Source organism: Lissotriton helveticus, chromosome 12, assembly GCF_964261635.1.
Source record: "Lissotriton helveticus chromosome 12, aLisHel1.1, whole genome shotgun sequence".
Classification (NCBI taxonomy): Eukaryota; Metazoa; Chordata; class Amphibia; order Caudata; family Salamandridae; genus Lissotriton; species Lissotriton helveticus.
The window spans coordinates 871,620,101-871,634,098 of NC_136073.1; the positions used below are offsets into that span (position 1 = coordinate 871,620,101).

The window sequence follows — 13,998 nt, forward strand, 5'->3', positions numbered from 1 at the left end:
GGGAAGAAATTGCCCTGGCCAAAGAGAAGCTTGCCTTGGCTAGAGAGCAGCAGATGAGTGGGTTAGCTCCCACTGGTGGCAGCAATCTCCCAAGAGATAGAGAGAAGGGTTTAGATACTAAACACCTGACTAAGATAGTGCCCCCCTTTAAGCAAGGGGATGACATCCAGAAATGGATGGCTGCTTTGGAGAGAGCCTGCACTGTGCAGTGCATTCCCCGAAGTCAGTGGGCAGCTATACTGTGGCTCTCCTTTGATGGTAAAGGTAGAGATAAGCTCCTCACTACAAGAGTGGAGGATGCTAATGATTACCAGGTCCTGAAGAATGCACTGGTTGATGGGTTTGGTTTAACCACTGAGCAGTACAGGTTGCTGTTCAGAGACACCCAGAAAACTCAGTCTCAGGACTGGTCTGACTTTGTGGATTGTGCCACTAAGGCTTTGGAGGGCTGGTTGCTGGGTAGCAAGGTTACTGATTACACAGGGTTGTACAATCTCATGATGAGAGAACAAATTTTAAATAATTGTCAGAACCAGTTGTTGCACCAGCACCTTGTTGATTCAGATCTGACCTCTCCCCAAGAATTGGGAAAGAAGGCAGACAAATGGGTCAGAACAAGGATCAAGCAGAACCAGAACCAGAACCAGGGTGGTCAGAAGAAAGCAGACCATAAGGGTAATGCTAAGAGTGAACAAAATGACCAAAGGTATTCACCAGGTCCCCAACAAACCAAAGAGGGTGGGGGTCAGGCTTCCCAGAAGAAGAAGACTCAAGAAGGCCAGTCAAAGAGGTGGTGCCAGTACTGTAAAAGTAAGTCTCACTGGTTTAGTGAGTGCACCAAAAGAGGAGGACAAACTCCTGCCACTACAGCCCCTAAGGCAACTGCACCCCCTAGTACAGTCAGTAGTGGTAGTGTACCTCCCAAGGCATTAGTTGGGTTAACCTTGGGAACTGAGGGGTCTGACAACTTAGTTGGCACACTCACTCAGGCTGTCCTTGTCTGTACAGGGGATATGGATATGTCCCCTGATATAAGTCCCAATACTTTGGGCAAATACAGGCAGACACCTTTGATTAATGGCAAGATGGCTCAGGCCTATAGGGACACTTGTGCCAGTGTCACCATGGTGACACCTAACTTTGTGGACCCTGGACAGATCATGCCAGGCACAGATTTCCTGGTGACCAATGCCAGCAACGTCACTACCAGTCATAGTATGGCGATTGTGGCTTTCTCCTGGGGTGGAGTGAAGGGTCAAAAGAAAGTTGTAGTCAGTTCAGACCTCCCAGTTGATTGTTTGTTGGGCAATGATTTGGAGTCATCACTATGGTCAGAAGTGGAGCAGAGGACTCACATGGAGATGTTAGGCTTGCCAGCACATGTGCTTGCTGTGACTAGGTCACAGGCCAGAAGATGCCCCACTGAACAGGTGCTGGATCCTGAAAGTATGGACCAGACACCTTCCAAGAAGAAGAGCAGTAGGGTTAAGGCTTTGCCTTCCCCCTTGCCCCAGGTTGAGGATCAAGTCTCTGAGCAGGCTGATCTGAGAGAACTGAGGGAAACTGAGCCTAAAGAGCTTGAACTTGATCAAGTTGAGTTTCTGGGCTCAGGGGGACCCTCCAGAGCAGACCATGGGAAGGCACAGTTAGACTGCCCTTCCCTTGAACCCCTCAGACAGCAGGCTGCTGCTGAGGCTGCAGGGAATGCCACAGGTGCCCACAGGGTATACTGGGAAGATGGACTCCTGTACTCTGAGTCAAGAGACCCCAAGCCTGGTGCAACCAGGAGGCTGGTCATCCCCTTGTCTCTGAGAGGTTTCCTTCTCACCTTGGCCCATGAGATTCCCCTTGCAGGTCATTTAGGTCAGACAAAGACGTGGGACAGGCTTGTCTCACACTTTCACTGGCCCCACATGAATGAGAATACCAAGGAGTTTTGTCGCTCCTGTGTCACTTGCCAAGCCAGTGGTAAGTCAGGTGGCACAACAAAGGCCCCCCTCATACCACTACCTGTGGTGGGGGTCCCCTTTGAAAGAGTGGGGATTGACATTGTTGGTCCAATGGAACCCCAGACAGCATCAGGGCACAAGTTTATACTGGTGGTGGTGGATCATGCCACCAGGTATCCTGAAGCTATTCCACTTAGGACCACTACAGCACCTGTAGTGGCAAGGGCCCTAGTTGGAGTGTTCTCCAGAGTGGGCTTCCCTAAGGAGGTTGTTTCTGACAGAGGTACAAACTTCATGTCAGGATATCTGACTGCAATGTGGAAGGAGTGTGGTGTGAACTACAAGTTCACCACACCCTACCACCCACAATGCAATGGGCTTGTTGAGAGATTCAACAGGACCCTCAAAGGGATGATTCATGGGCTACCTGAACCTCTTAGGAGAAGATGGGATGTCCTGATCCCCTGCCTCTTGTTTGCTTACAGAGAGGTCCCACAGAAGGGGGTTGGCTACAGCCCCTTTGAGCTTCTGTATGGGCATCCTGTAAGAGGACCCCTGTGTTTGGTGAAGGAAGGATGGGAGAGACCTCTCAAAAAGCCTGCAACCAACATAGTGGACTATGTACTTGGTCTCCGCTCCAGGATGGCTGAGTATATGGAAAAGGCATCTAAAAACCTGGAGGCCAGCCAAGAACTTCAAAAAGCTTGGCATGACCAAAAGGCTGTGCTGACTGTGTACCAGCCAGGACAGAAGGTGTGGGTGCTGGAGCCAGTGGCCCCAGAAGCTCTGAAAGACAAATGGTCTGGGCCCCACACCATCATTGAGCAAAAGGGGGAGGTTACCTACTTGGTGGACCTTGGAACTCCCAGGAGCCCTCTCAGAGTGCTCCATGTGAACAGGCTCAAGGCATATGTTGACAGGAAGGACATGAGCTTGCTCATGGCCACAGACGAGGGACAGGAGGAAGAGAGTGACCCTCTCCCAGACCTGCTCACTCAGAATCCTGATGATGGATCAGTAGATGGTGTTGTCTTTTGTGGCAGCCTCACTGAACATCAGCAACAGGATTGCAGGCAAGTTCTGCAATCCTTCAGACATATGTTCTCTCTGACACCCAGCCAAACTGATTGGTGTACCCATGATGTTGACACTGGAGACAGTCTGCCTGTCAAGAGTAAAATCTACAGACAGCCTGATCATGTTAGAGACTGCATCAAGACAGAAGTGCAGAAAATGTTGGAGCTGGGAGTCATTGAGCCCTCAGATAGCCCTTGGGTTAGCCCAGTAGTTCTAGTGCCAAAGCCTCACACCTAGGGTGGTAAGAAAGAGATGAGGTTTTGTGTAGACTACAGAGGCCTCAATGCAGTCACTAAGACTGATGCCCACCCAATACCAAGAGCAGATGAACTTATAGATAAATTGGCTTCTGCCAAATTCTTAAGTACATTTGATTTGACAGCTGGGTATTGGCAAATCAGGTTAGCTGAGGAGGCCAAACCCAAGACAGCATTTTCTACCCCTGGTGGGCATTATCAGTTTGTGGTAATGCCCTTTGGTTTGAAAAATGCACCTGCCACCTTCCAAAGGTTGGTGAATCAAGTCCTCACTGGGCTGGATGACTTCTGTGCAGCATATCTTGACGATATTGCTGTCTTTAGCTCCACCTGGGAGGATCACCTGGTCCACCTGAGGAAAGTGTTAGAGGCCCTGCAAAAGGCAGGCCTCACTATCAAGGCCACTAAGTGCCAGATAGGGCAGACACAGGTTGTATACCTGGGCCACCTTGTAGGTGGAGGCCAGGTTCAGCCATTGGAGAGTAAAATACAGGCCATCCAGGACTGGGCTCCTCCAATCACCCAGACTCAGGTTCGAGCTTTCTTGGGCCTGACTGGGTACTATAGGAAGTTTGTCAGAAATTATGGGTCCATAGTGACCCCTCTTAATGACCTGACAAGCAAAAAGATGCCAAAGAAAGTTCAGTGGACAGCAAGCTGTCAGAAAGCATTCAATGACCTAAAGCAGGCCATGTGCACAGCACCTATCCTAAAGAGTCCAGATTACTCCAAGCCATTCATTGTCCAAACAGATGCTTCTGAGTTGGGTGTGGGAGCTGTTCTGTCTCAGCTGAATTTTGATGGTAATGATCAGCCTATTGCTTTCATTAGTAGGAGGCTGACCCCCAGAGAGAAAAATTGGTCAGCTATTGAGAGGGAGGCCTTTGCTGTGGTTTGGGCCCTGAAGAAGCTGAGGGCCTACTTGTTTGGCACTCACTTCACCATTCAGACCGACCATAAGCCCCTCTTGTGGCTAAATCAGATGAAGGGTGAAAACCCCAAACTGCTTAGGTGGTCCATTTCCCTACAGGGGATGGATTTTACAGTGGAGCATAGACCTGTTACGGATCACAGCAATGCTGATGGGCTCTCCAGGTATTTCCACTTAGAGCAAGAAGACTCACCTGGTCAAGGTTAGTTTATTGTCCCAAAGTTTGGGGGGGGGTCATCGGGATGACCCCACTGCTGGAAAATCCGATCCACGGTTGGTTGATCAAGTTCCCATTCGTGGGTGGACACCGTTGACCTGCTGAGGGTATCCGCCAGAACGTTTGCAGTTCCCGGTACATGAACAGTCAAGAGATTGATTCTGTGTCGTATCGCCCATGTCCATATCTCCTGGGCTTCTTGAGATAGACGAACCGACCGAGTTCCTCGTTGTTTGTTTAACCCCTTCATTGCGGCACACGTTCAGCGGACATCACGTGCACTATCTCGGTAGTGCTGCGCACGTCCGCTGAACGATCCGGTCCCGCCCGCGCAATAGAACGTTCGGCACCAACGCGGAACGTTCGGCGCAACTGAGGGGTTAAATAATGCATGCTTGTAGTATTGTCTGTGCAAACCAATACCGTGGCCCCTTGAATGATTGCACAAAAGGACTTGAGGGCTAGGAAGATGGCTCTTAGTTCTAACAGATTGATGTGCCAGACCTTCTGTTGAGGGCTCCATCTCCCGCTGACCGTCAGCCCTTGAAGATGTGCTCCCCAACCCTCGAGGGATGCGTCTGTGGTGATTGTGTAGTTTGGCACGTCTTTAAGGAACGCGCAACCCTTCAGTAAATTTCTTTCCTGAATCCACCAGAGAAGAGCCTCTCGGATGCGAGGGGTGACTCGAATGAGATCTTCGAATGAGCCGGAGACTTGCAGCCATTGCAGGTTGAGTTCTTCCTGAAGAAGAGGCCTGAGGCGGCAATTTGGTATCAAAGGAATGCAAGAAGAGACCATTCCCAGAAAAGACTTGAACTGTCGGACTGAAACAGACTTTCTTGATAGTAAAATCCGAGCCATGTCTTGTATCCTCTTTTGTCTCTCGTCCGATACGAAAGCTCGGACCAGCTGTGTGTCCAAGGTTGCACCCAAGAAAGCTTGTCTTTGGGACGGGTCCAGCTGTGACTTGCTGAGGTTGATAAATAGACCCAATGACTGGAAGAGAGACAGACACCGTTGGACATGGATGTCTGTGTATGTGTAAGAACTCGCCTTGATAAGGCAATCGTCCAAGTAGGGAAATATTTGTATTCCCTCCAGCCGGAGGTGTGCTGCTACTGGAGCTAGGACCTTTGTAACCATCTGGGTGCTGATCGAATTCCAAAGGGGAGGACCTTGAACTGAAAATCCCTGCCAGCCACTCTGAAACGCAGGAACTTCCTGTGACGGGGTAAAATGGGAACATGGAAATACGCATCTTGAAGGTCCATGTGAATCTATGAAAGGCACCCCAATACTGGAGAACTAAGATTATAGGTAAAGTGAGCATCACGCACCAGACATTAAGGGAGTGTTTATCTAAACAGGACTAAAGACTTTAGGAAAAAAGCTTATTTTTGTCAATAATAGGCTTGTCAGGACCAGAACAGCCACAATAAAGCAATCTATCTCAGGAACCTCTATTTGGTTTGGTTTGTTTTTGTCTTGGACCAAGCTCTTGCTTTGCCAGAATCAGGTGGGAAATATCCATTGCAATGCGCTGTAATCACACAGTGCCTTTAACACACAGCCTTTACAATGCAAATCTTTACCACACATATGTCTTTATCACGCATGGTAAGTATAGTTAAGGTAAGTATGTGTGTGTATGTTTGTGTATGTGTGTATATATATATATATATATATATATATATATATATATATATATATATATATATATATATATATATATATATATATATATATATATATATATATATATATACACACACATACGTTTAGGAGTGGGTATAGGGTGGTAAGGGTATTTTTAAGGGTTTAGGGGTGGGTAAGGTTATTGAGTTGTAAGAGGGTTAGGACTTTAGGGGTTGGTGTTATAGGGTGTATATGGTATTTTAGAGTTTAGGGATATGTAAGGGCATAGAGTAATAAGGGTTTCTTTAGGGTTTAGAGGAGGGTGGTAAGGGTATTTTTAGGGTTTAGGGGTAGGTAAGAGTATTGGGTTGTAAGGGTGTTTTCTGGATTTAGGGGGTGAGTAAGGGTATTAGGAATAAAGTTATTTTTAGGGGTTAAGTGCGGGTAGGGGCATTGGGTGATGAAAGTATTTTTTTTGTATTTAGGGATGGTAGGGGCATAGGGTAATTTAAGGGAGATTTGGGGGGCTCCCGAAATCAAAATACAGATTAAATCCATTTATAAAAAAAGTCCCCTTCGCTGGTGAGGTTCCTAAGGGGCCAACAAGTCCACCTGTTACCTCCAGTAAGCCCCACACAGTGGGATTGCTGAGAGGTAGTCGCAGGCCACGCCCCTTTCTCGACCACTCTGCAAACGTGCCTCCTGGCACGCGTTTGGTTGGGCCATGAAGTCTCCTTGCTTCTTGAGGCTCCCTCGGGGCCAACTAGCCCTTTTGTTACCTCCAGTAAACCCCACACAGATAGATTTCTGAGAGGTGGTCAGAAGCCATGCCTCCTTTCTACACCAATCTGCAAACATGCCTCCTGGTGACCTGCTCCTTGAAGGATGAAGTCCACTTCAGTCCTGAGGTCTTCAGGACACAAGGGGACCTCATCGCCCCACCAGTGTGTCAAGAGGCGAGTTTGCAAAGTGGTGTAAAAAGGGGCGTGGCCTCCGACATCTCTCAGCAATCCCACTGAGTGAGGCTTACTGGAGGTAACAGGTCAGCTAGTTGGCCCCTAAGGACCCCTCAGCAGTGAAGGGGATTTCATCCCCCCAACCAAGAACGCGCCATGAGTTGTGGAGAAAGGGGGTGGAGCCTCCAGTGAGTTGCCGGCTTCCGATGTTTGTTTTTTTAAGTTTAGGAAGGGGGCTGTGTGGCTCCCCTTCCATTTACCTTTTTAGGCCCCAGGGACCCCATGCCCGGGGGCCTGACCCATTAAACAAAAATAAATAAATAAAACGGGAGAGGGGCCGCCCCCCGGGGTTCGGACTTTTTTAATTTCTTTATTTTTATTTTTAAGGAAGAAGGGACACATGGTCCTCCTTCCCTGGGCCATTTTTGTCGCCTGGGTCTCAATCTCCCAGGGCCAGCCCTCTTTTTAAATTTTTTTACATTTATTTTGGAGAGGGGCCGCGCAGCCCCCCCCTCCTGAGGCCACATCCTTTCTTTTTAAACAAAAATAAAAATGGGTGGAGGGGATCTGTGCGGCCACCATACCCCGGACATTTTCAGTCCCAGGGACCCCATCCCCCAGGGCATGGCCACTTCATTGGGGACCGTGGGACATTGCTGGAGCCGGCCCTGGGGGGTGGCAATCCCCAGGGCCATGGAGGGCTCTTGGAGGGGGGTAATGTGGGCCCCCTCCCATCTAGACTGTAGCCCCGGGGAAATGGTGGTCCCCGGGGTGGGGGGTCTGCAGCAGACCCCTGCCTTTACTTAATTTGTGCCACAGTGAGGGCCCCCTGCATTACATTAAATTAGCCCCGGGGAGATGGGCACCCTGGGACATGGCTTGAGCTGGCCCTGGGGGGTGGTGGTCCCCAGGGCCATGGAGTGCTCCTGGAGGGAGGGGAAACTCCCATCTCCATTGTAACCTAATTAGCCCCAGGGAGGTGGTGGTCCCCGGGCTGCATGTCGAGGCAGGAGCCCCACCACACATTTTTTTTATGAGCAAAGCCCCAGGGAGGTGGCGGCCCCCGCATGTATTTTGAAGACTGCCCCCGGGACCTGGTCCACCCGGGGGCCTAATTAAATGAAGATCGGAAGCCAGAAACATATCGATCCTGATTTAGCTTTGCTGAGAATTTATTTATTTATTTATGATTTATAATGCGCATGACTGCCTCAGCGACGAGGCGTCCCAGCGCAACCAGAGACCTGGAGGAAAGAGCAAGAGAGCACAGCCTAAGAACCTAAACATCAGTGAGTGGAAACAACCAAGTTTTTATGACTTTACGAAATGCCAAGAGATTGGGAATAGCTCTAATATGTGCTGGGAGCGAGTTCCAAGGTTTTGCCGTTCAAAAGCGAAAGGAACGGCCCCCTGCCCTTGCTCTCCAAATACGAGGAGCACAGACAAGCGCAAGGTCGGCAGATCTCAATGCTCGACCCGGCACGCAAGGTGTCAACATGCAAGAGAGCCCACCCAGGGCTTGGCGCCTTAAACTGAACGCGTTTCTCACTAGGTAACCAATGAAGCTTTGGGAGCACATGTGCCACCGAGCAGAATTTAGGTAAGGCCACCAGAAGGCGTGCTGCAGCCTTCTGGACCCTCTGCAATCGTTTGATGCAGGCCTTGTTAGCGCCCAAATACAGAGAGTTGCCGTAGTCAAGCCTAGAGAGAATGGACGCCTGAACAATGGTTTGACGAACTCTAGGGGGCAAAAAACCAAGCAAGGGTCTCAACCCTCGCAAGAGCTCGAAACAGACAGCGGCTACAGCTTTTGTCTGCTTCTCAAACGTTAGTCCGTTGTCAAACCATATGCCCAGGTTCTTCACAGCCTCCCTAGGTGACGGGGCAGGTTTCAGACGAACCGGCCACCACTGCTCAGACCAGAGCTCCCGGTCCTTGCCATATAGCAATATCTCAGATTTACTGGCATTTAACTGTAAACAGTTTGCTGTCATCCAATCTGAGATAGCTAGCAGATCCTCATTAAATTTCTCCAAGTTAACACCGCAGTTTTTGGAGAAGGCGATTACCAACTGGGTGTCGTTGGCGTACGACAACAAGGACAATCCCCTGTCTTTTGCCATCTCTGCCATGGACAACCCTCTAGTATTTGTGGAACATGCTACATCAGGAATAGGCTGGGACATCACATCTTCTGCACAGTGTACAACAGAAGCTGCAGTGTGGCTAAAAGCGGAGTCAAGATAAATATCTCACCCTGAATGTTATATTGCAAAAGGGACACAGGCGTGATCTCAGCACAGACTGAGCCAGAACCACTCTCAGACTACACTCATGGCAAACACATTCATGCTGAAAACCTTTGTCCCTGGAACGTATTTTAAGCAATGGCCAAAGTACAGAGCATCACTTTTATTGTAATTAAGAAACACACTTTCTCACGGAGGAGTGGTATCCCAGAGGAAAATCTGAGGTGCGCTCACAACTGTAAGCAGTTGTCTGTTATGATTTTATAGGGGGTGCACTGGACATTGTATCATGCATGTCTGCAGTAAGCATATCCTTGCTGGTTTCCTTTCTAGGTTAACTGCCTTTGTGTTGAAGTCCTTCGCACAGTCTCGAGGATTCGTCTTTATTGATCCCAAAGAGCTGATGGCAGCGAAGGCCTGGATCATCCAGCATCAGAAAGGAGACGGTTCCTTTCCAGCCATGGGCAGGATACTGAACAAGGACATTCAGGTAGGCCATCTGGGGGTGGGGATATAGCATCTGAGGTTATCAAGCCAGACTAGGTATCGCAATGAGATAATTGGTATGTGAATGGACTATGGGTGCGGCCTTATCCAACCCGTTGAATGAGTATGGCTAAGCCTGTTTAACTTTCAAAATGTTTAGAATGTGTAGATTCAGCTTTTTACGATATTGATAAGTAAAAGGACATGCATGTCAAATGCACAATGCCAAGGGAGCAGCTGCCCTCTTTGGTGCACAGGAACTGATGCCAGGGGCTATGTCTGGCATCTTTGTTTTGCTACAAAACGCATTTAAGGGGTGCTTTCAAACTTTATCTTGTCAGTTGTTAGTGAGCCCACACAATTTTACTCAAACTGTTACACACTGAACCACTTGCAGGCCTGCACGATTCATTGTAAAAGTTAAAAGTACAAGCATCTGAATGGGAAGTAATATCCAGTAAAAGGCTAAGACTGGATATGAACACCTCACATCGGAAGTGACAAGATCTCAGTGTCAACACTTCACAATTTTATTGCGTTATGTTTTGAGCAGGTACCAAAGAAACGCCTCTCACTGACAGTTTGTTTACAGAGGCTGTTTATTAGAGGTTCTCAATGCTGTTAGACAGGCGGCCACGAATAGAAAAGAAATGGACAAATAGCTGCAGCAATCATAACTTTCCATTGTCTCACTTCCTCCTGATTTCCAACAACCGAAGATGTCTGCTGGAAGATATAATGACAACCTCATTTGGAAACATGTTTCACCCTTTGCATTAGATGAAAATGAATCAACAGCACAACAAATGACGGCCAGAAACAGGGCAGATTATTTCAGATGACACACATACTGTGATACACAGATACTACAGAAAGTGGGCGGCATGAAGACACACTGCCTTGGGACACCTGGACATCTGGAGACACAGACAGAGGCAGACAATGGCACTGGGACACATGTCCCAGGGGAGTCAGTCCATTGTGAATATGCCTCTTAGGGGGGACAGACAGTGGAACACTAGGAAACTAGGAGACAGACACTGAGACACATTTCAAGAGTAGCAGAACCCAGACATCAACAGACAAGGGGGAGATGGCTATGGGATGAGACAAACAAGAGAAGGCACATACACTGAAAGACAAGGACACTAGAAAGCTGTGATGCTGGGGGATTGACACTAAGAGATGGGACAACGGCAGACATGGACACTGGAAAACACAACCATGTTAAAAATATGGACACTGTATGGTCCTTTAGTGGCACAGGCATTGTCAAACATGTTTCTTTACAAATACCAAATAACATTACATGACATAACCTACTTGTACTTTCAATAATTAGTTAGTCAATTCTTAAGAGCTCCCAGTTTTGGTAGAAAAGGAATGGAAGCACAGGGAGTTGAAGTTATAATAATAATAGAGCATAAGACTGATAAGACCCCGAGTAACCTGCTTATCCACTAGAGTACATTCTACATCGTTCCATAAACAGCAGTACAATTATTACTTGGTGGTATCTACAACAATATAAATGTTTTCAAAGGTTGTGGCTGGATTTCATAGTTTTTGAATGAAGCTCGGTTTAGTTAATCCCACCTTGATGCTCCTCGTCGGCAGGACCACGTCAACAATGGAACTTATTTAGGAGATTAAAGCTTATCCTGAATGCTATTAAAGCAGTCAGGCTTAACGTGAATAATACTAAAATATTCAGGATAAACAATATCATGAAATCTGTATTGTAGTGAAGGCTGGGTAGGATAGTTTTGGGCTTAGCAAAGTTCTTTCATTTTTGGGCAGAACATTTCTTGAATTGCGTCTCACTTGGGTTGTTGCATGCTGTATGTAGTTAGCTGTGTGGACTTCACAATGGTATGTAATATGACTGTTCCCAAGATCAATGAATGCAAAACCTAAGCTCACCTACATACCAAAACAGTGGGGGGTAAACCAGAAGTTTGAACCTCGTTTTACATAACAGTCAAAAGTTTGATGAACTGTTTTGTTTCCATTCAGGGTGGTATCCATGGCAAAATTGCTCTGACAGCATATGTGGTGGCAGCCCTTCTGGAGACAGCTGTCACATCTGAGGTAAGATCCATTTAGCACTAACCAGTCCTGAGGACCATTAATATGACCAGTTAGGATATTATCTGCGAGCCCTGACTCCATGCATATGATGGTCTCACAATATTAGAACTCTAAGGCTAAGCTTGGTGGGCTGTTCTTGATGCCTGCGCCTGGAAGCAGGACAATCTAAACACAAGACGAATTTGACAACATGAATCTAAGAGATTCAGATATCAGTAGCTAATAGTTCCAAGTTGGCATTGTGTGTTTGTGTGCACTTTGAGACCATGTTGTGGTATGTAGTGCAATGTATGAATGAAGTAAAGGAAACTAAACAGACTGACGGCCTGATTTAGTGTCGGGTGGTAACACAACATCTGTCATAAGTTCACAATGTCCCATCTGTCTAACCCTCACTTCTCCCTCATCATTTGGAGGTTGTGGATCACTGGGTGGGACACTTCAGCACTTCTACGACTGGCCCACAGAGACCTGACCAATCCTTCGCCCAACAGAGATATTGACCTTTTGAGATTAAAATACTGAAGAGGTCAATGATGTGGACACACACAAGTGCTCTTCAAATGTGCAATCACTGGTGCCTACCTATCGCTGATACGTTTAGGACCCCAAGGACAGGATCAGAACCCTAAATGGGCCATCTGCAATTTCTGGAGACAAACTATTACATTATCCTTGATGTGTAATCTACTTTAGCCTTGAAAAAGACCCATGCCTGAATGTCATTGAGGGGGAAAATCGCGTGTGTCTGGTCCAAATCATTCTGTTGCCTTAAAATAAAATAGAGGCTGACCTATGTATTCAGCTGTTTCAAATAAAATAGATTTATGAGATGACTACCATGTATTTGTAAAATCTGACTACTGTACCATTCACAATTAACAGACCATGCTTATAATGCATGTTTACTGTTATTAGAATTTGCTTACTCCACCCAGATATTTTCATATTTGTGGGCATAGATGTATTGCCCTCTTAGGGTAGGCTAAAAAGTTTCAGAATAAGTCACTATCAGTTGGAATAATTCCAGTTTTTCTACCCCTCTGGATATTCCTAGCAACCACTGGGTTTCTGACAGCAAAGTCGCTTTCAGAAAGATGCTTTTGGAAACTCCCTCTTTGCCATTAAGTATGGCGTCTGAGGAGCTGCCCTATTTCGATGCCATTCTCCTTGTCTTTTTTTATCCCCTCTCCAGGACTGTCACGCCCACATATGTATAGCACAGAAAAATAAACAAATGACACTAATGCATTTGAAGAAAACTCCCAGAATGCAAGGGACATTGTTTTTTAAATTTTTTAATTTATTTGCTAAATAACATTTATTTATTTATTTCTGCCGCCACAAACTGTGACAATAGCAGTTTCTGCATTGGCTAACTTTAAATATGGCTGGCCAGGGAGGTTGGGGCCTATAACGCCCGTGGTATTACAGCTGCCGACTCCAAATCCTACTTTAAGTTCCAAAGCCCAGATTCTGAAATGTTTAGCGTCGAGTTAGCATTACTTTTTCATTGCAACCCAACAATAAACCTGTTTTGGGATTAATAAACCAGCGCAAATTGGAATATGCGTTGGTTTGTATGGTAAAGTAACACAAATCAGCGCGAATCGCTACTTTGCATCAAGGGGGCTTTACATGGATGGTAAATGGGCGTTCCCATGCAACTGCCCATTCTTTTTGACGCTAGCCCCTATTCACTAATATTGGTAGACAGGATTTAGCACCAAAACTTAACACTGCTGGAAAGCAGGAATTAAAAGGAGAAATGTTGTAATTTCTCCTTTTTTTCCTACTTTGCATGTGTGCTGCGCTGTGCAGCTCACATACACAGTAGGAATAGGTTTTTAACTTGTCTAGCCATAGTATTTTGTACAGAAAGGGTACCCTTCCTGTACAAAACCTATTGTAAGCGCTAAGGTGGCTATGAATAAAGTGACATACACCTACCCTCACCCCCATGGCCCCTCACTGGCTGGAAAGACCGTAAAGCTTCACAGGAGGGTTCTGACAGGCTTCTCTGAAGCTTCTTTATATTCTTCGCATTTCACATGAAGGGAATTGATGCATGGTGTTCTGCAGGGCGTAAAAAGCAGTAGGATGTCAGGCTAAAATCCGAAGACGGTAGTGCTGCTGCAAAAAAATAGCCT

General features: G+C 46.9%; 1 protein-coding gene across 2 annotated transcripts in view; it reads left to right on the plus strand.

Moving 5' to 3' along the window:
• Positions 1-13,998, plus strand: part of CPAMD8 (C3 and PZP like alpha-2-macroglobulin domain containing 8) — a 1,183,022-nt gene that overhangs the window by 458,502 nt on the left and 710,522 nt on the right. For both annotated transcript variants that reach the window (XM_078671323.1, XM_078671324.1), the window contains exons 28-29: positions 9,605-9,761; positions 11,774-11,848. In XM_078671323.1, the coding sequence (XP_078527449.1) occupies positions 9,605-9,761; positions 11,774-11,848 (232 nt within the window). The remainder of the gene's footprint in view (positions 1-9,604; positions 9,762-11,773; positions 11,849-13,998) is intronic.